The 21,897-nt window shown below is 37.1% G+C and overlaps 1 protein-coding gene and 1 long non-coding RNA gene across 9 annotated transcripts in view; one reads left to right on the top strand and one right to left on the bottom strand.

Annotated features, from left to right (window-relative positions):
- Il7 (interleukin 7) overlaps window positions 1-21,897 on the bottom strand; it is a 50,279-nt gene that overhangs the window by 2,191 nt on the left and 26,191 nt on the right. For 4 of the 5 annotated variants that reach the window (XM_087616519.1, XM_087616524.1, XM_087616514.1 and 1 more), the window contains 2 exon segments: window positions 2,610-2,690; window positions 1,462-1,593 (listed from right to left, as the gene is read on the bottom strand). In XM_087616519.1, coding sequence (XP_087472645.1) covers window positions 1,462-1,593; window positions 2,610-2,690 — 213 coding nt within the window. 5 annotated transcript variants of the gene reach the window in all.
- LOC120100774 (uncharacterized) overlaps window positions 1,692-21,897 on the top strand; it is a 65,033-nt gene continuing 44,827 nt past the window's right edge. The window contains exons 1-2 of one of the 4 annotated variants that reach the window (XR_015671321.1): window positions 1,721-1,908; window positions 5,472-5,579. This is a non-coding gene — a long non-coding RNA (uncharacterized LOC120100774). Of the gene's footprint in view, window positions 1,909-5,471; window positions 5,580-21,897 lie in introns of all 4 variants that reach the window. The other 3 variants (XR_015671320.1, XR_015671322.1, XR_015671325.1) reach the window with 3 other exon arrangements.

Raw genomic sequence — 21,897 nt, 5'->3', positions numbered from 1 at the left:
TATACCCGATTCAACTGGTAGTTTAGAATATGGTATAAAAACTTAATGTTTAATAAATTTTGGTTACTATCTGCCTCATATATTGGTTTTCCTCACCTAATTAATAATTTTTACATGTTCCTAGTACAGTATGGAGAGAGATGCTCATATGTACAGCAGCTGCTAGACAGCAGTTGGTCGTATCCCTCAGTGTCATGTGACAGACATAGTTGAGTGGCTCTTCATAGAGTAAAGAATCAGCTAGTTGAGCATTTTCTTGGTCAGATATTATTCTCAGCACTTCACATATCTTACTTTATTCTGTCTAGTGGATAAGCCTGTAATCTTGATGATTTTACTTCATTCTGCAAATAAGGATAACAAGCCACGAAGAGGTTGGAGCCAGTGTGACAGAGTTGTAATGCATTCATCTTGAGCTCCTTTCTTTTTAATTTAGTCACAATTCATATCTCTATTAGTTATATATGTAAGTAACATAAGCATGTAACCTTTAAATAACTTCAAAAAGTCGATGACAGAACTTGAAAGGAAATATGGGTCATTTTGTTCTTTAATCTTTCTAGTCTAGAGACACAGAACATTTTCACTTGCTGAAGTTGCTGTACAATCAGTTCCACGACTTTAGTGCTGGTACAGATCATGTCTCTAAGTGCCACATTCATGAATTGAATCAACTGCAATTTGAACGTACTTGAAGAAAAATGCTCCTGTACTGAACATGTGTGAACTACTTGTCATTATTCTTCAAACTACACATAATAACTACTTATCATTCGCATTGCTGTGGAACTTTTAAGAAGCCTGCATACAATTTAGAGTATACAGGAGGCTATGTGTGGGTTATAGGCAGAAACTCCATCACTTTCTCCCAAGAGTGGGAGCATGGCTAGAACTGTTTATGAGCTGTCTGACCATTACCATGGATACATAACACAGAAAAAGCAGGTGGGAACAAACCCTCCCTTTACCTCTGGAATTCTGGAGACACAAATATTTAAACTTTCTAAATTCATGGACAAGGCCCTTGTTATTTTTATGTTGCTTCTGGGTCATATATTTGTGTACTTTGAATTTTATACTTCAGATTGGAATGCCTATGGCTTCCTAATGCACTGTGTGAAAGCTCACCTGCTTCCTTACAAAGTCATGTTTTCATATCTGTGCTGATAAACAACAACAATGGAAATGTCAAAAAGAATCCATAACCCACATACCAGCATGATCATTGTTCAATGTCCCTGAGTGGTTAATCTTTGAAAGCAGATCCAAATGGGCTTTGTGACTTTGCAGCCAAGGCTTGAGTAGCTTCCCGAAGGCCGAGGCTTTGTTCTAGAGTAGGGGAATACCTTTCAATTTAAAGTGAAAAGCAGCACTTAAACTCTGTGACAATAATGGTGGCCACCGGGGAACGGCAGTGTCCTGACCAGGAGTGATGCAGTGTGATGCCCAGTTCACTCTTACCTTGCTTGTGCAGTTCACCAGTGTTTGTGTGCCGTCTGAAACTCTTAGTAAATGGTCATTGAATTCCTCACTGATATTCATTTTAAGAAATTGCCTCAACTTGCGAGCAGCACGATTTAGAAAAGCAGCTTCCTATTAGAAGAAAAGAATCAACAGTGTTGTTAACATAAGGCTAGATCCCTGTCCCTTAATTATACCCCACCTCCGCCCTAGCTATTCCTGTTAATCACATGACTGACGAGTAACCGGAATGAAACTGTTTGGCTGCAAGGAAACAGAGAGCATAAAGTGCCTAGAATTTGGTTTAATGATTATCTGACTTTTAAGAAGTCATTTCTCCATTAGGAACATGTGGCTTTATCATTTGCAGGTGAACATATTATAAGACTATGTACTTTTAACAGGATAACTAAAGAAGAAGGCTGCAGAAAACACTAGGAAATAAAGGTATGTGTGGATTTTTTGTTACCATTTGGGACACTGGAGCTCTGAAAGAATAGCTGGTACTAAAGAAAAAACGAAGAGCCATGTAGCCTAAAACATAAGCTTTATTAGATAAATTAGTTAATAAATAAAAATTGTGATTATGTGATACTATGAAGTTAATAGCTGTGTGAGTTTTAGAAAGATTACCAAATGTCAAAGAGCATCTCTTGTTTCTTTGGGGAAATTTTACAAATGTTGGGAATTTTTAGAAATTATTTTCCATTGTAATTGACCAACTAGAACTGACTCTGGCATAAACTACAGCAAATATTAAAAATATAAGACTGTCTAAAATGTAAGTGTGTGTGTATGTGTGTGTGTGTGTATTCTGTGTGTGTGTGTGTGTGTGTGTGTGTGTGTGTAGTTTTGACAAGAACTTTCCTTCATAAAAGATTTAGGAGAAAACAGACACTTGTGCCTTTTTAGTCAGTGTTTTTAGCATTTTCAAAGTAAACAACAGAAAATAAGGACAACGGATTATTATGTGCTTTGTATCTATTGGGGACAGGGTAGCTAAAAAATAACATATAATAGACCACAGTATAATATAATAGACAAATGATAATCCTGTCATTAATATAAAAAGATTATGAAATTAATTTAATTATCTAACAGAATTGTGCATAAAACCAAGCTCATAAAGAAATCCAAATTATCATTACCTTTGTATCATCACATAGATGTTTTTTAAAAAAGTTTGGTTCATTATTTGGGCAATCACTATCAGTTCCTGTCATTTTGTCCTGTAATAATATAAAACAATATAGTTAAATTCAGAGAATGTCTCTAACATATATTTATAAAAAAACATTCTAATATCTGATACTCATATTAACAGTTTAAGGAAAGCAAAATTCGCCTGATTACTTACTAGCATCAAGACTAGGTTTTCTTTATGTGAAAAATTAGCAAATATTTACAATATCATCTCAGATAAGATTCAGAATCTCTTAAGATTGAACTGAACTAGCTCTGACCACTACACTGGTGATTCCAGGCTATCGGAGCTCCTTAAAGATTTCAGAAAGCTTTAGTCTGGATAATATTGTCAAAACAATAAGTAGAGCCAGGTCGAGATTGGTAAGGGCTTCTGAGCTTTGTCTCTCTGCCACTCAGGGAAGTGTGTACTGTTCATATTACTCATGCAAAGGAGGCGTGGTCTTCTGACTTTAAAATGTATGCATTTACTGTTTTACCTGTAAGGAAGGAGTGCGTGAACACATAATTGTTTAAAATTCAATGTTTACTAATGACCGTTGTTCAAATATTTCTGCAAAACCCTATATGGAAGCTAATTTAAGAAAACAGCGACCTGGTTTCATCTGGCATTTGGCAGATGGTTCCTGTATCCTCTAACTATGATCACATCATACCTTTGAGAAGCATGCATTTTGGAAATGTGTCTGTGTCAGTCACCCAAGGCATACTGGAGTCATCACAGGAGCAAGACATATATTTTCTAAAACTACCATCTTATCACTAAAGGTAGTGAACAGTTATTTGTCTACTCAGTCGTTTTTCTACCCATGAATGACATCAAATTAGGCATACATGCTTTATTTCTACCCATGAATGACATCAAATTAGGCATACATGCTTTATTAAACATACAAGTCTCATATGAAATATGTCACTGAATTTAAATTCTTGGAGAATTCTAGCAAATTTCATAACAGTATTTGAAAATTGTTTTTGGTTAGGCAAATGCTGAGAGGAACTATTAAAGTTTCATATGCCTATAGAAGAGAGGGTTGAACTCTTTTGTATATTTGCCAAGTGTTTGACTAAAAATTAATTTTCAGTGTGATGACAATATACCTTTGACATGAGCATGAAAGATGTTAGAGTTGCCTTCTGAAGTTACCATTCAAGCCTATGAAGAGCAGCCCAGAGTATGGATTCACAATGAAAGAAAACTCCCGGGGTCGGGGATTTGGCTCAGTGGTAGAACGCTTGCCTAGGAAGCGCAAGGTCCTGGGTTCGATCCCCAGCCCCGGAAAAAAAAAAAAAAAAAAAAAAAAAAAAAAAAAAAAAAAAAAAAAAGAAAGAAAACTCCCATTTCTTGGTTTAACAAGTGTCAAAGTAAGATTCCTACAGGTAATGTAATAATGTAAACATTATTTCCAGGTTACTATAAATATGGAAAAAACACAATAGAAAAGCTAAAATTACTATGAGCTATTGTGTGACTTGCTCCTAGAAAAGGTCTTTGATTTCATTAGGTTGCAGGGATTTTTTTTCTTCTATTACATACTTAACCTTCTTGTCTTAATTGATGATCTACTGCTGTGAAGAGACACCAGACAAAGGCAACTCTTAGACATTATTTAACTGGGGGCTAGCTTACAGTTTTAGGGGTGTAGTCCATGATTATCATGGCAGGAAGTAGTCAGGCATGGCACTAAAGTGTTAGCTAAGAGCAAAGACAGAGACTGGACCTAGAATGGGCTTTTGAAACCTCAAAGCATTTCCCTTAGTGACACCCCTCCTTCTGCAGCACCTAATCCTTCCCAAACAAATTTATCACTAAATATTTAAATACATGAGCCTATAGGGCCATTATCATTCAAACTACCATATTTAGCTCCCTGTCCCCATAGGCTTCTAGCCATATTAGAATGTAAAATGCATCAGCCAACTTCCAAAGTCTCCATAGTCTTTTAATTTCAAGACTGCTTCTCACAATTCCAAAGTCTGAGTCTCCTTGAGACTTAAGCCAATTTCTTAATTGTAAAACCCCATAAAAGCAAAAATCAAAATGCCTATCACATACTTCCTACATACAGTGACACAGACTATACATTATCATTCTAAAGGGGAGGAACAGGAACTTACTAGTGAAACACTGGACCAAAGCAAGACTGAAATCCAGTAGGGCAAACTCCAAATTCTGTATCTCTCTGCGCAGTGTCAAAGGGCTGAGTAGATAGCTCTTTATATCTTCCACACTCCCCAGCTTTGCTGACTGAAACACACTTGTTATTCCTGGGCTGGTTCCACTTCCTGCCTGCAGCTTCTCTCCTTGGCAAATATGCCATACTGTGACTTTTCCAACATGTGGGATCGCAATCCAGCCTTTACATTCACAGTTTTACACAATGGCTTTCCTGGACTTCTCTGCAAAGATTCCCCTGCCATGTACCTTTGATTTAACAGCTTTCCTAAACCTTTGAACATTCCACAGTGCCGTTCCTGTGTCACACTGAATTCTAAAGCCAAAACTACATGGCTGAAGCTGACAGCTTCTCCTGCTTGCTGGAGCTAGAACCTGTGCCCTCCCTGAATTGCATTGCATAAGTGTTCCATTATTGTTTAGGCCAAAGAAAAATGTCAGGTCTTTTCCTTTCCAGGATTAGCCAAGAGGGGTCTTGGCCGGAGGTTACTACTCCCTTTTTTCCATCCAGCATCAGGGCTTTAAGCTTCTCCCAAGATTGAGCTCCAGTACCAAATGTCTTGCTTCTCTTTTTCTCTCCAAACTGTAAGTTTGAATTTCTCTTTGCCTTGTTTGCTTCTCTTCATTATAGATGTACATGAGAGTGAATAAAATCACTACTTGGCACAATTGATATTAAACTGTCTTGAAATCTCCTCCGCCAATGATATTAGTAGAAAGTTCTTCAATTTAACCACAGGTGAGTTTTTTTTGGCAGAAAGTAGTCCCATTATTTGCCAAAGTACAGCAATAATGGTCTCTAGTCCAGTTGATATTATTATTTTCACCAGTGCCTACATAGTCCAAATTACTCTCAGAACTTCTGTTTTCCATGCTTCTATGACCATGCCCCATTATGCCCCATTTATTATTCAAACAACTTTTCTTGTCCAAAGTTCCAAAGTCTTCCAAACAACTGTACCTGTTATACCTCTATTTACAAGCAATACTCACAGCATATACCTTTTACATCACTTTTAAGTGTATTTGTCCTTTAGTTTTTTGCTTTCTGTGTGTTTTCTACAAAATTTTACATATGCTTACTTAACAAGGAACTAATGAGCAGTTTAGACTTCAGTCTTTATTTTCCCCTGAAAAATACAAAAACTTCACCATTTTTCCATTTTCTCTTCTCTGATATTAATCCTGTCTGCTTTTCTGTTAGTTTCTTAAAGAGTGTAAGAAAAATGTTAGCATTTTTTACTGGTTTTATGGGTAATATCTTCAGTGCATGCATGTAGGAGAGTACAGGTGTGTGCACGTGTACGGAAATGGAGGACAATACCTTAGGGTTCTCTTCTGTCTCCTTGTGAGACCCCGGGATTGAACTCATGTCTGTAGATCTCCACACCTTTACCCATTAAGCCTTCTCATTAGCTCTAATCTGCTTTTTAATTTTTCTATTTTACTTTGTTTATGCTTTGTGTTCATTCATTATTCATTTATTCATGTTTGGTGAAATCAATAAATAGTACCTCTAACTTTATAAATGAATGTTAAAGCTGATTAAATACTGTACAGTGCTGTTAAATACTATAACAGTGCTTCTACCTTATGGTAGAATGAATTCACTTCCCATGACTGGCCTAGGAAATTACCAGAAACATGTTGGTTCAAAATAAAGAAACACATTTTGTTCCATTTCTAGAGATCAGAAATTTAAAGTCAGTGTTGAGTTAAAGGTTCACAGGGAGCATCTATGATTTGTCTCTTCTATCTACTGCTGGCTGCCAACATTCCTAGTGTTCCTGGCTTATGGCCATGCCACCATACTCCATCATTGTGTGTGTTGCCAGCCCCTCAGACTTCTGTCTTAAAAGGCCATTTGCAATAGCAGAGTTCTGGTTTTCCAGTATAATTTCCCCATGTCAAATCTTTGATATAATCACATTTTCAAAGATTCCATTACCATAAATTTCTAAGAAGAGAATTTAATATGTTCTGGTGACATAATCTAACTTATTACAGAGAAGTATGTTGTTCTTCTTATAAATGTTGGATTTTACCTAAAAATTGACTCTTCAGTTGTGGACATGAACAGGTTAGACCAGAGCATATTCACTCTTGAGACCAGCCTCTTGTGATTTGTTTACATGGGGTCAAGTATCAGGAAGCAACTGTTTCTTTATCTGTCACTGCATCATAAATTACAGTAATGGCAGCACAAATAATAATGATAATAATAATAATACCCTTATCGTTCGTCCTTTCTGAAGGTTAGTATTTGGAAGAGGCTGCTGGATCTATATGTGCCATAAAACACCATTAAGATGTTAGCCCTGTCTATAGTCACCAGGTTTTGACTAGAACTTGAAGATTTATTCTCAAGATACCTCACTAGTTTAGTTATGATAGGACCTCTCAGAGTTTCACCACTAGAGCCTTTCTACATACTTTCTTGAGTCCTTAAACACTTTTGTAAGTGAATTGCACTACATCAAGTGTTCAACAAACAAAAGGAAGAGGTTTTCTACCTTTTGTGATTCAGTTTTAGAAGACATACACTGCATTTTTCACCTTACTTCATTGGTTCAATAGAAACTATTAATTCTAGTCTACCTTCAAGGGTAAGGAATTGAACTCTATTTCAAAAGAAGTGTCAGACTTGTGTGGCCATATGTAAAAATGACCATATTCCTCCATGTCATGACTCAAAATGAATCCTTTGGAAATGATTAATCCCAGTGTGTATCTATGAATCTGAGAAATGCATGCTAGGTGCCTTCATTGTATAGGAAAAGCTATTGATAGACATCAGTTACTTGACTGAAAAAAAGGGAAGTTACAGATAAAGGTAGTCAACAGGCCAGCTATTACCCAGTTGCTGCATTTTCTGCCACAGAATAGTTCTTTTGGTTTTTCTTACAAAAGAGAATGTCAGGAGTGCTCCCAGTGAATCCTCATGAGAGCATTCTGAGCAAATTTGTGTGCATGTCTTGCACAAACAGTTCTAGTTAGTGTCTAAGTGCAAATTCTCTGCTTCCTTACATCTACTTTTTGAGATTGATCCTCACTATCCAAAATATTTCATATTAATAACCAAAAATACTCAAGATTCAATCTTAAGTTTAGTTCTAGATTTTGAAAAGTTGTTTCCTACAAAAATTTTCTATTTTTTTATTATAATCATCACAACCCATGCTTGGACAAATCTTAGTCCATTAAAGTCTCATTAGAGGGACCTTATAAAATGTTGAACTTATGTTCTCTGTTTACAGAATCCTGTTTCAATTACTACAAAATTTAGAGCTTAACAGACTGCAATTTGAACTGGCATTCATTAGATAATTTAAAAGAAAAGTCACTTAAACTTAATAAAGTGCTTTTTAAACATCTACCATGTAGATGTTTTAAAATTTAGTAATGAAGATACAGCTATAAAAATTACATGAGGTTCATTCTCTCACTGTGTTACTGTTTGGTGGCAAATACAGATATTAATCCAATAGGCACAATTAATTACCAACTTGTTACTTGTGAAATTATAAAAGATAAATGGTATTAACTTGGTTGATTTTGTTGTTGTTGTTGTTGTTACCGTGACACAAAATAGTTATCTTAGAAGGGGCACCTCAGCTGAGAAAATACCTTTATTATATTCCTGTAGGCTTGTCTGTGGGGCATTTTACTGATTGGTGATTGATGTGGGAGGGCCTATCCCAATGTGGATGGTTCCAGCATTATACAAAAGCAAACTAAGCAAGCCCCAGGGAGAATGCCAGAAAGAAGCATTTCTTTATGGTCTTTGCTTCAGTTCCTGCCTTCAGGCTTCTGTCTTGAGTTTCTGCCCTGATTTTCCTTTTGAATAGACTACAACCATGAACTGAAATAAACTTTTGTGCCCCAAAGTGCTTTGGGTCATGAAGTTTTTTAAATTTTTTTCTTTTATTGGATTTTTTAAAATTACATTTTAAATGTTATCCCTTTTCCTGTTTTCCCCTCAGAAACCTACTATCCCATCCCCCTTCCCTCACCCACCCACCCAGTCCCTCCCACCTCCCTAGCTGACATTCCTCTACACTGGGGCATTCAGCTTTGACAGGAACAAGGGCCTCTCTTCCCACTGATGTCTGACTAGGCCATCCTCTGCTACATATGCAGATGGAGCCTGTGTTCTCTTGGGAGGGTGGTTTAGTCCCTGGAAGCTCTGGGGAGGGGGTCTGGTTGGTTGATATTGTTGTTCTTGTTAATTTAACCATAGCAATAAGCAAGTACATGAAGGGCTATTTAGAGTGTATTTAGGAACTCCCATAAAGACTTTGTTTAGGATCAAGCCCCTGGACCAAGTTCTGTAACACAAGTCACCCAGAGATAAAGGCACAGGGAAACTTAAAACTTAGAAGACAGGAGTTATAATTAACTTTCTCAGGAGAGAAAGTGCCATGGCAGTGATGTCTGAATAAAAGAAATCAAAAGGAGGGAACATGTCTATAAATTTACAGATATAACATCCTAATAAAAAAGAAAGTACCTGGAGGAAGTTTTTCAGTCATAAAAAATGTTAAGAGACCTTTCTAAACTCTAAAAGTAAAAATTAGCAGTTGGCTATATTTGTATGGACAAATCCAGGGATGGTATAGTTTTGAGTAGCACATCAATAGCACACTGAGTTGGATGGGAAGGGTCAGTGTATCTAGGGATGTTTGTTTATCGTCATTACATAATGGTTTACTGATATTTCTGTGTTTTTAAAGTAAATTATCTCTTACTAAAATTATTGTTTCCTAATTGCTCTAATTAAACTTTATGACCAAAAGCAACTTGGGAGGAAAGGGGTTTATTTCACTACATTTCCTCATCACAGTTCATAACTGATTGAAGTCAGTCAGGCACTGAATCAGGTCAAGAGCCTGGAGAAAGGAGCAGATGCTGAGGCCATGGATGATGGCAGTTTATTGACTCTCTCAGTCTTCTTTCTTTACCTGCACATAGCCCACAGTGGCCTGGAATCTCCCACATCAGAAATCAATCAGGAAAATGCACCACAGGCTTGCCCACAGGTCAGTCTCATGGGGGACATACATTAGTTGAAATACCTTCTTTAATAAATTACTGTTTATTTTCAAATTGACCTAAAATCAGTCAGCATATCTGGGTTTCCTGGTAGGAAAAGGAAACTTGAAAAATATTTAGAAGCAAACTTAATCTTATTTTAAAGTGAAAATTAAGGAAGATTGATAAATTAAGGATGATTCCTAGGTTTTCTGGACCTTGTAATAAAATGTCCTGTCTAACAAGTCATTCCAATATGGAATAATAGAATTATGATGCTTAACTTTTAGGTAGTCTCAAGATTAGGCAACATCTCTTGAACTGTTTTTCAGTTTAGTAAGTTTGCTCTTAAGAGTTCTTCTCAACATAAATGCTAAATCAGTTTTCAAATACTTAACTCGCTGGTGTTTTAACTGGGATCACACTGAATTTATAAACTAATTGTAACTTGCAGCAGTCTTTCCATATATGAGCATAGGATGTGTCTTCTCTATTCCTTTGATATCCTCTGATTTTTTAAGAATCTTTTCTGCGTGTTTTTCTAGACATATACCTTAATATCTCATTTGAGGGATGGTAAAATAAAGTGATAATATTTTTATTTAAAATTTCTCTTGTTTTGCCATCATCCTTCACATAGGGAGTTAGTTTTAGGATAGCTACAGATACCAAATGGATATTAATATCTCTCAAAAAATGAAAATTAATTCTTAGTCCTAGTTTTTTTAGTTTCTAATGGATTTTATATATAAAAAGATTGTTTTTAATATGTTAATAAAATTGTGAGATTTTCATTATCCTGCTGATATAATCAATTACATTGATTAGTATTTGAATATTAAATCAGCCTTGCTTGACTGGGATAAATATTACTTAATTAAATATATATTTTTCTATGTTAGAGGATTCAGTTTGCCAATAAAAAGTGACCATAGAGACACTCTTGACACCTTTTAAGTGAATTGATCTGTGGCAGAAAAGCAAAAGTAATAAATACAATATCACATTTCACCAGTGTTTTTTTTTTTGGGGGGGGGGCAAATAGATATATACTCTTCTTACCCCAAAACAAAGTGACACAAATATCACATTTTTAATCAAATTGACTCAAGTGAATTATGATGTAACAGAAAATTCAAAACTAAACCCTGCTAGATTGTGACATAGGGGGAGACCTAGATGACCATTTGCATGCTGAAATACAACAATTTTTAAAGTGTGATCCTTTAAACATATGAGAGAAATGATTGATAAGTGAACACTTTTTAAAAATGGTCATTTGATATTTCTTTTTCCCAGTCTGCAGCATGTGTTCACATTCTTTTGACACTCTTTTTGCAAAGTTTTCACTTGCAACTTCTGTTGAAAAGAGCCATAAAACAACAATGAGAGAAAGAACAACCCATTCAAGCTGGGAAGGGAGTCCTCAGTCCTCACTGAGGTGACACCACCAGTGAGGTGGACACCTTACTAAAGACAGTATGACAAAGTATATAAAAGATATTCAGCTTCACATGTCCCTAGAGAAAGGAAAGGAAAATAATGAACTACCACATCCCTCTTGTGGCTTTTGCAATATCTAAAGCCTAAAACAGACCACACCAAACACTGGACAGGGTATGGAGCAATAAGAATTCTCAGTTATTGCCTGTGGGAATGCAAAATGGCAGTTCCAGTTTGCAAGACAGTTTGGTTGTTTATCTTATAAAATTAAGCAAACTTTTCTTTAACTCAGCAATCTTGCTCCTCAGCATTTACTTACCCAAAGGATTTGAAAGCATGCTCAAACGTTGCAAATAGACTTTTAAAGGGGCTTTGTTATTTTCTCAATAGAGAAGCAATGAAAATGTGTCTCAGCAGGTAAGTGCACAACCTATGGCATTCTAGACAATGGGATACTTTGTACTGAAGAAGGCTGTCAGACCACATGAAGAACTGAGGGAAATTTACATGCTTTTTGTTAGTGAAAGAAGAATTTTTTTTCTTTTTTTCAGAGCTGGGGACGAAAGAAGAATTTAAGGAAAGTATGGGTAGAGAAAAACATTCCTGGCTTTTAGAGAAGAGGCTGTGAAGGACAAATGGGCCAGTGAAACTTTTCTATGTGGTTCTATGATTTGAATATTTGATATTTAAGAAATCAACCCATAGTTTGAGTTTTCACCAGGAAAGAACTCTGATGTATAATAAGGACACAGGGTGATAATGACGTGCAGAATCCTAGATTACAGCACATGTACCACTGTACCAGAGTGCTATTTGAGCAGTTTTCCTAAGGCCACTGAGATGGGAATTCTATACTCTTGGGACAAATTTGGTTTTCTGAAATTAACATTGATCTTAAAAATTAATTTTATTATTTGAAAATTTTTTATGAAGATGAAATGAGAGGTACAACCGTCAAACATTGACAAATGGCTGTGCATGTTGTCAAATGTCTGTAATCTCAGCAATTTGTTAATGGAGGAAGGAAAATCAAGAGTTAAATTTATCTTTAACTACATAGCACATTAGAGTCCAGCTAGGGCTAGATGAAACCCTATTCAAAAAATGTGTTTACAATAAGCAAGTATCCTTATGCATAACTAGCACACTGAGGAAGTAAACACACACACATGCACACATACACAAACACACACAAACACAAACACATACACACATGCGCACACACAAAACACACATACACACATACATACACAAACACACACAGACACACATGAACATACACATATATACATGCACATGCACATGCACACACAAACACACACATGTATGTACACAAACATGCACAGTAACAGGTTATTACTCAAATGCCTAAAGGCCTGTAAGCCTGAAAACATTAAATCTAGACACAATAAAGGACACATTCTGAATACAGATTTTGGAAAAATGATAGCATTTTCACAAGTGATGCTGGTTCAACTAGTGGTCAGCATGTAGAAGAATGCAAATAGACCCATTCTCATTGCCCTGTACAAAGCTCAAGTCCAAGTATATCAAGGACCTCCACATAAAACCAGATACACTGAAACTAATAGAAGAGAATGTGGGGAAGAGCCTCAAATACATGGGTACTGGGGAAATTTTCCTGAACAGCACACCAATTAAGATCAAGAATCAATAAATGGAACTTCATGAGATTGCAAAGCTTCTGTAAGGCAAAGGACACTGTACTTAGAACAAAATGGTAACCAACAGATTGGAAAAAAGGTCTTTAGCAATCCTACATCTGATAGAGGGCTAATATCCATTATACAAAATAACTCAAGAAGTTAAATGCCAGAGAACCAAATAAACCTATTAAAAATGGGGTACAGAGTGAAACAAAGAATTCTCAACTGAGAAATATCGAATGGCTGAGAAGTACCTAAAGAAATGTTCAACATCTTTAGTCATCAGGGAAATGCAAATCACCTCAAAACAGTCAGAATGGCTAAGATCAAAAACTCAGGTGACAACAGATGCTGGCGAGGATGTGAAAGAAGAGGAACACTCCTCCATTGTTGGTGGGATTGCAAACTGGTACCACCTCTCTGGAAATCAGTCTGGAGTTTCCTCAGAGAATTGAACATAGTACTACCTGAGGACCCAGATATACCACTCCTGTGCATATACCCAAAAGATGCTCTAACATATAACAAGGACACATGCTCCACTATGTTCATAGCAGCCTTATTTACAATAGCCACAAAGTGGAAACAAACCAAATATTCCTCAAGAGAGGAATGAATACAAAAAAATCTGGTACATTTACACAGTGGAGTACTACTCAGCTATGAAAAACAATGACTTCGTGAAATTCATAGGCAAATGGACGGTACCAGAAAATATCCTGAGTGAGATAACCCAATCACAGAAAAAAACAACAACAACAAAAAAAAAAAAAAACAAAAGAAACCACCACACATGCTATGCACTCACCAATAAGCCCAAAAGCTCGAATTACCCAAGATACAATACATAGACTACATGAAACTCAAGAAGGACAACCAAAGTGTGGATGCTTCAGTCCTTCTTAGAAAGGGGGAAACAAACAAATACGTAGGAGGAGATATGGAGACAAAGTTTGGAGCAAAGACTGAAGGAATGGCCATTAAGAGTCTGCCCCACCTGGGGATCCAGCCCATATACATACAGCCACCAAACCCAGACAATACTGCTGATGCCTAGTAGTGCATGCTTGCAGGAGCTTGATATAGCTGTCTCCTGAGAGGCTCTGCAAGAGCATGACAAATACAGAGGCAAATGCTCACAGCCAACCATTGAACTTAGAAAGGTGTCCCCATTGGAGGACTTAGAGAAAGGATTGAAAGAGCTGAGGGTGTTTGGAACCCCATGAGAACAATACCAACCAACCAGATCTCCCAGGATTAAACATGGCTCCAGTTGCATATGTAGCAGAGGATGGCCTTGTTGGGCACCCATGTGAGGAGAAGCCCTTGGTCCTGCCAAGGCTGGATCCCCCACTGTAGGGGAATGTCAGGGAGGGGAGGCAGGAAGTAGGAGTGGTTTGTGAAGGGGGAACACCCTCATAGAATAAAGGGGGAGAGGGAATGATATAGAGGGTTTATGTATGGGAAACTGCAAAAGGGGATAACATTTGAAATGTAAATAAAAAATCTAAAAAACAAAAATAAAACAAAAAAGGATTTTTATAAGAAAAGTTACAAGCAACCCAAATCAGTAAATTTATATTTGAAGAAAAGAAGGACTGGTTCTTTGTTTGGAAAAAACCAATCTGTCATAAGAATATGTTATTAGGGGTCTTTTTATTTTAAATGTTCTGTTGTAGTAAATAGTTAATGTAAACCAAGGGTTTCTACCCCACCTTTGATCGATCATTCCATTCCCAGATAGAAGACACAACACTTTTTATAATTATCTAAGCCTTTAAAGCACTAGAGCTGGGCAGAATTTACCCTTTGTGCCATTAAGTCTACTTCTCTGCCAATAATCTTGATATGTGACTCGCCATGTTCTGCCTGAATCACTCTTATTCCAACTGGCCAGTCCTCATGGCCAATTCTCCTGATTCCTTACTCCATGGCATCTTCTTTTCTCCCGATTTTCTTTCTCCTCCCCATCGTGGTCCTGCTTCAGACCCGAAGCCCAGGATCCAAAACTCTGCTTATCTTGCTTCTGCCCAGCTATAGGCTGTAGACATCTTTTTTCGACCAATAGTTTTGAATAGTTTTAAATTAAGGAGCATGATTCGTACATAACATGACGGATCTTATCACTGGCGGCAACCAGACTTTGGAGGCCAGAATTTAGCATTACAATACATACATAGCAAAAGAACAAACCTGCACAATGTTCTTTTGGCAGAATAGTATTTGTTTCCCCCCTAGGCTCACAGCATATTTAGTCTTAAGTTCTTGGATACTTTAGAAGTGTCAAGCATGGGTTCTGTCTCATGGAGTGGGCCTTAAATCAAACCAGATAGTATTTGGTTAATCCTATATTTGTACCTGTATTGTACCATATCATACATTACCAGAAAGGCCCTCTTTTAGATAGCAGGGTTTATGACTGGGTTGGTGGATACCTTTTTCTCTGGTAATGTGCAGAGTACCTTCCAGTACCATGAAAGCTAGTTAGTAGAGGTAGAGCTTCTCCCTAGACTCCAGCTCAACTTCTAAGTGTTTAATGAGATATGTAAGTGTTATCTTCTGCAATAGGGCATTATGATCAGTTGGTGAAAAACAAGCAATAAGTAGCCTTAGAAATAGTTTGTGATGTTAGGGGTTTCCATGGGCCCCCTTGTCTAATGGCTTAACAAGATGTAACCCAATTCTGACATTGGAAATTTTACTTGTTGCATTAAATTTTCCAATTGGGATACAATCTCTTCTAATATTAATGACTCCATTTAGATTTCTTTCATTTATACATATGTTATAGAAAATTCTACAGTAGCAGATTTCCATGTGTGTTTTTCAAATGCCCTTTAGTGTGAGTTGTCCCTACTCGTGATTCCTCCATTTTCTTCCATTGCCACCCCTGTTTAATCCTTTTCCAGTTTCTCCATAACAGTATTCTATTTCCATGCCCTTAGGAGGTCATCTCCTTGCCCCAGCTCTCCCTTACAAAATATCTGATCTCAGTGGTTATAGGTATTGTAGCATGCATAACAATGTCTTAAAAGTTAGCGTCCATCAGCAATTTGGACTAGCAAAATGGAGCAGCGACTGAAGGAAAGTCCATCCAGACCCACCGTAGGATCCATCCCATCTTCAGACACCAAACCCTCACACTATTGCTGATGCCAGGAAGCACTTGCTGACAGGAGGCTGGTATACCAGTCCTCTGAGAGGCTCTGCCAGAGCAGGACCAGTATAGACATGGATGCATGCAGTCAACCATTGGACTGAGCACAGGACCCCAATGGAGAAGTTAAGGGAAGGATTGAAGGAGCTGAGGGGGATTGCAACCGCATAGGAAGAACAACAATGTCAACCAACCAGACCCACTAAAGCTCCCACAGATTAAACCACCAACCAAAGAGTGTACATAGATGGGTCCATGGCTCCAGCTACATGTATAGCGGAGGATTGCCTTGTCTAGAATGGATGAGAGTGGAGGACTTTGGTGCTGTGGAGGCTTGATGCACAAGTGTAGGGGGATGCTAGGGCAGGGAGGCTGAAGTGGGTGGGTGGGTGGTTTACCACCCTTGTAGAGGCAAAGGGGAGGAGGATGGGATGGGGGTTGTGGAGGGAAGACAGGGAAGGGGGACAACATTTGAAATGTAAATAAATAAAATAACCAGAAAAAGCTAACACCCAAATAAGGTGGCTTTCTTTTCTAAAATTTACTCACTATGACATCTTTATGCGAATGAACTTCATTCAAAAGTTTTAATGAGCTGAGTTAAAATACTTCTAAATCTTAGCCCAATCCACATATTGGTGATGGCTTTTATTTATTTACTAATGAATAAATTGACTTTAAAATATTTTATATACATATAAATAAATATTTTAGAGTAATGTCTGTGTTAATAATCAATATTAAAATGATAAAGACATTAAATTTTGACTAGCCTTTAAAAGAGCTTATTATTAGATAGTTCCTAAATTTTAATACATGATGAATAGAAAAAAAAAAAAACCAGTGGAAACAGGACTCCCAGAAGAAGGAAGCAGAGCAAAGGCACTGTGGTCCAAAAATGCATAATTTGATTGGGAAATAGAAGATAATGCTGTTTAATTATATTGTTAGGAAGGGGTAGTCAATGCAAGGCGAGAATTAGGAAAAGCAAACTGCAAAGAACAAATTGTTTCTCATGTGTGCAAAGAAGGAGTTAATTCTGCCTGCATTCTGGAATAACTACTGAGAAGTTACTGCACCAGGCATCAACTTGATCTAAGCCCTTCTTTGTAATGAAATCTTATTTAGGAAATACTCAGAAACAATCTGAAATGCATTTTTGAAAACTGTACTTATTCACTGTGCCTGAGAAGCAAATTCAGTGCTGGTTAAACATGAATCATGCAGGAATAGAGTAAGAGGAAGAACAGCTGCAGACACAGGAGAAAGGTTGCTTGCAATAATTCTGTTTTGCTAGAAGTTTGAAACCAGGATACTTGATTAAAAGCCATGGCTTCAATCTGGCAATAGCTTATTAAAAAGACAACCATGTTTCAGATTGGAACAGCCATTGGCAAGTAAATTACATGGAAATCCATGTCCAAATTGTAAGCCATGTTCTACAGTTTCTGCCTAAAACAAAAAGTGGCAAAAAAAAAACAAAACAAAATAGACATTTATGGGCTAAACTATGTTCAATATATCCAATATTTTGTATATCTCATTACAATTATCAATGAACAACTCTGCAAAGGTAACAAACAGCAGGCATTTGTAAAAGCTAATGCAGTGTCTATGAAATTCCTTACCCCTAGTCTTTCCTTAGGCTGCCCTATGCTTAATAAAGTTAACCAGGACAGCTATCTGGAAAGAGGAACTGCAGTCTTCCTGTGTGGACAATTGTTTCCTCATTATGAACATGAATAATATTTTTCTGACATGCAAGAAACAAAATATGATTAATTAAGCACAGTGACACACAATGATTAAATACTCCCAAAATGTATCCTAAAGTTTAAATAGAACTTTTTTTCTTATAAAGACAACATTTAATGGAGAGGTTCAGTCCATTATCATCAAGGTGGGAACATGACAATATCCAGGCAGACATGGTGCAGGAGGAGCTGAGAGTTCTACATCTTTATATGAAGGCTGCAAGCAGAATACTGGCTTCCAGGCTGTTATGATGGGGGTCTTAAAGCCCACACCCACCTACTCCAAGAGGAACACACCTTCTAATAGTGCCGCTCCTTGGGCAGAGCATATACAAATTATCACATTCCACTCCCTGGCCGTCATAGGCTTGTTTAAACACTTGAGTTTATGGAGGCCATGCCTACACATAGCATAATCCAAAGTGCATTTAGTCCAATTTCCAAAGCCCCCATAATCTACAGCAATCACAACAATGTTAAAAGTCCAAAGATCAACATTTCTTCTGACATTCATCCTTTTCATGTGAGCTACATTGTAGCAAATAAATTCACTAAAAATATTTAAATAAACAAATGGATAACTTTATTATACTCTTTATGGTCAAGAGAAGCACAGGGGACCTGTGCTTGACATTCTGCTCATTTAGTGCATAGTCCTAAGGCAGCATGGTTTATATTGTGTGTGTCAACTGCATATAAAACAATAGAAGAAATAGAGAAGTAAATGTTTTAACAATTAGTACTGGTGGAAATTTACTATAGAGAATTCTAAGGGGAAAACGCCAAGGTTCCAAAAAGAACCGTCACAATACTGTATTTGCAAATATAGTGTTCCAGAATATTATCACAAAGGTTCCCCACCAAATGCCTTATGAAGAAAAAGTTACATAATAAACATTGAAATGATTGGGTTTTGCTTATGAAGATATCTCTATACAATCTGTTTCATGAGATGCAGCATAAAAGGTCAATTGGTAAAATCTGCTAGAAACACTAATATTATTAAGTGCAAAAGAAAGGAAGATCTCACAAAAGGAAATCCATATATATATATATATATATATATATATATGTAATTATTAAACTCACTCTTCTACAGAATTGCGTCTACACTGGATTCCCTTTCCTGGGGGTGAATGGATGTTCTCTACTTGTGGGGTGCCTTTCCAGCTCTACTGTTGATGGAATTTCAATATATGATGTACTGTTTTATTACTTTGTGTTAGTTAAGTTGTGGTTATGTAAGACTGGTGATAAGAAAGGATGTTGCAGGGATTATATGATTCAACAACTGGCAGATTTCCTTTGAAAGCAATGTTCATGTCAAATGCAGACTCACCACAGTTATTGGAAACTTGGCCACATAGCCACCTGCACATGATACAGTGCAATAGACTATAACATTTGTATAAACTTCTCTGGTATGTAGAATGGTATTATTGTATTTGTCTGCTTAAGTACTCCTCTCAAAGTCTTCTAAGTAGACTCTAGTTCTACATCAGTGAAACAGAAAGAATGTAGAACTAAAATTAATCATGCTATTGGAATTAAATAATTTTATAGTAAGAATAGACTGCAGAAATTATGCAAATCAAAAGTCTAATTATGAATGAGAAAATTGAGGCTCTGAAAGAATTAAATGATTTATCCAAAGCCTTATAGACAATGGCACAGCAGATTCCCTGCTCACATGTTTTCAACTCCAGTCCAATGTTCCTCTTCTTAGGATGGGATGACTTGAGGGAGCCTGTATTTGAACATCCTGGGTAAAATGAATGGCTAGCTCCTAGCTCTCTCTCTCTCCCTCTCTCTCTCTCTCTCTCTCTCTCTCTCTCTCTCTCTCTCTCTTTCTCTCTCTAACACACACACACACAAACACAAACACACAAACACACACACAGTACATGAAGGTTAAGGTTCCACATGGTAACTCAAAGCCCACTTACAAGTGGACACTCTGTGACTGAGGCCAGTTGCAGCTTAGGACCTCACTGGAGTTCTGTGTAGTATTTTATTAAAAGAAAGAATGGCTAAATTCAAATTCAAAGACAGAAACTAATAAAGACCTGTTTGTAAATTCTGTAAAATGAAAAATTATTTTTCATGTCCAGAAAGATTAATTCACTTGTCCTATCACATAGCTAGAAAGTGATCTGCAGGTTCATGCATGATCTATTGTGCCATTACATATGACCTACTAGACATTGTTCACTATGGTCATCAGGGAGTACAGAAAACTTTTCTATATAAATGACATTTCTCTATCATTGTCCTTAGTACCAGTGATGACCAATGAATTAGTAGCTTGTGCAAGTAGTATGCATTAATGGAAAACCAAATAAGCACAGATATTACCATTATATGATCAAAAGTTACTAATAATAATCAGTTATCTGGCTGGATTCACCTTTTAAAGCACACTGAAAAAAAAAGATCGAAAGCAGCAAACAATGTTTAATGTTTACACAGGTGTGGATTTAAAACTAATAAAATTAGTAGAGCTTTGATAAAGTAACTATTAAAAGCACAAGTTTATTAGCCATACCAGAGTCCTCAAAGGTGAAGGCATTGGCATAAGACCCAAGTATCAGGCAAACAAGTCTTTACGATAAAGGAGGCCTATGCAAGAGAGGGTGGAAGAGGCCTCCCTTACTAAGACAGATGTGTGATCCTGTCTTGGATGGAGCATTCTCTTCATGCCCAGACTTAGAAAAGCCTTCTCTTCCTCTCCAGGTGCTGGAACCTTGCCCTCCCATAGCTCTTTCTGAGAAATTTCTGTATTGAACTTTGTTGTCTCTCATGAAAAATTATGTTTCTTATTTTCAATTTTTTCCATATTTTTCTATAGAAGTGACAACATTGCCAATCACATATCCCCAGAGGTCCAAAGCACACCTGCTGCTGTATGTCATTGTTACTATGGCTTTGTGTTAACATACTGCAATGGTCTAGGTTCAAATGTGAGTGTTGCCATATCCCAGCGGTAGGCTTTCCCTGTTAGCTTCCTCCCAGGTGCATATCTCCATCTACCACTTAGGCCCTAATATTGTCTACTCCGAACTACTTAACCTTACAAAAATCGAATTCCCACTCTGTATTAGTTGACCTCTGTATTCCAGAATCAAATTCATTTCCTCAGACTGGCATGGTCTAGCATCTATATTTTCTGTTCTTACACAGGGACCATTCACTTTTAGGTATAAATACTAATCCAGGTCAAATGAGTTGATGCCTTCAACACTTCAAACTGTAACCACCCCGTTGTGCTGTAATTATTTCTCTAAGAGACTAATCTCTCCTTCGAAACTGTTAACCACATTGGCTTCAGACTCAGTATGACAGACCAGTGTTTTTCGTATAGTTGAATACATTATTTAACTGTTTATGTATGACCCTTAAGAAAAATTTCACAGAACCATAAACCATGTCCTTCAGAATCCTGTTTTTGTTTAGTCACTGTAGTTTATTAAAAGTAGAACACATAATCCATCCTTCCCTGGCAGATCACAACCAGTAGATGCTGTTTTAATAAGCGTTTAATTAGGCGAACTGTTAAGGAACATTGGATTTTCAGGTCTAGAAAAACTGATGAGACCCCTCTTTGCATTTTATGATGTTAATCACTCATTGTCCATCTTAAGGTTAATACACAGTAATAGAGGCACACTACGTTAAAGTGGCAAGCTAATCAGTAATTAAAAATGGGCCACATAGGAATTTGTTAACATTTCTGATTATTTGCTTTACTTTATGACTGATTAAAACCAGGTCAAACTATATATGGATTTCAACTCTGGCCCACCCTCCCCCCACACCCTCACACCCCGCCACTTGCCCCCTCTCTCTCTCATGTGTGTGTGTCTATGTATCTGTATGTGTTACAAAGTGATAGACCTAAGATGTCTTAGCACAGTGCTCTACTCACGAGCTACATTCCAGAACCCTTCTAGGTTTCTTATTAAGGACACATGGGTAGAGCCAAATACAAGGTTGAATGCATTCAAA

The sequence above is a fragment of the Rattus norvegicus genome, chromosome 2, assembly GCF_021556685.1.
Source record: "Rattus norvegicus strain SHRSP/BbbUtx chromosome 2, alternate assembly SHRSP_T2T, whole genome shotgun sequence".
NCBI lineage: Eukaryota > Metazoa > Chordata > Mammalia > Rodentia > Muridae > Rattus > Rattus norvegicus.
The sequence above is the reverse complement of the archived record's forward strand: the minus strand, read 5'-3'. Positions and strand labels throughout refer to the sequence as shown.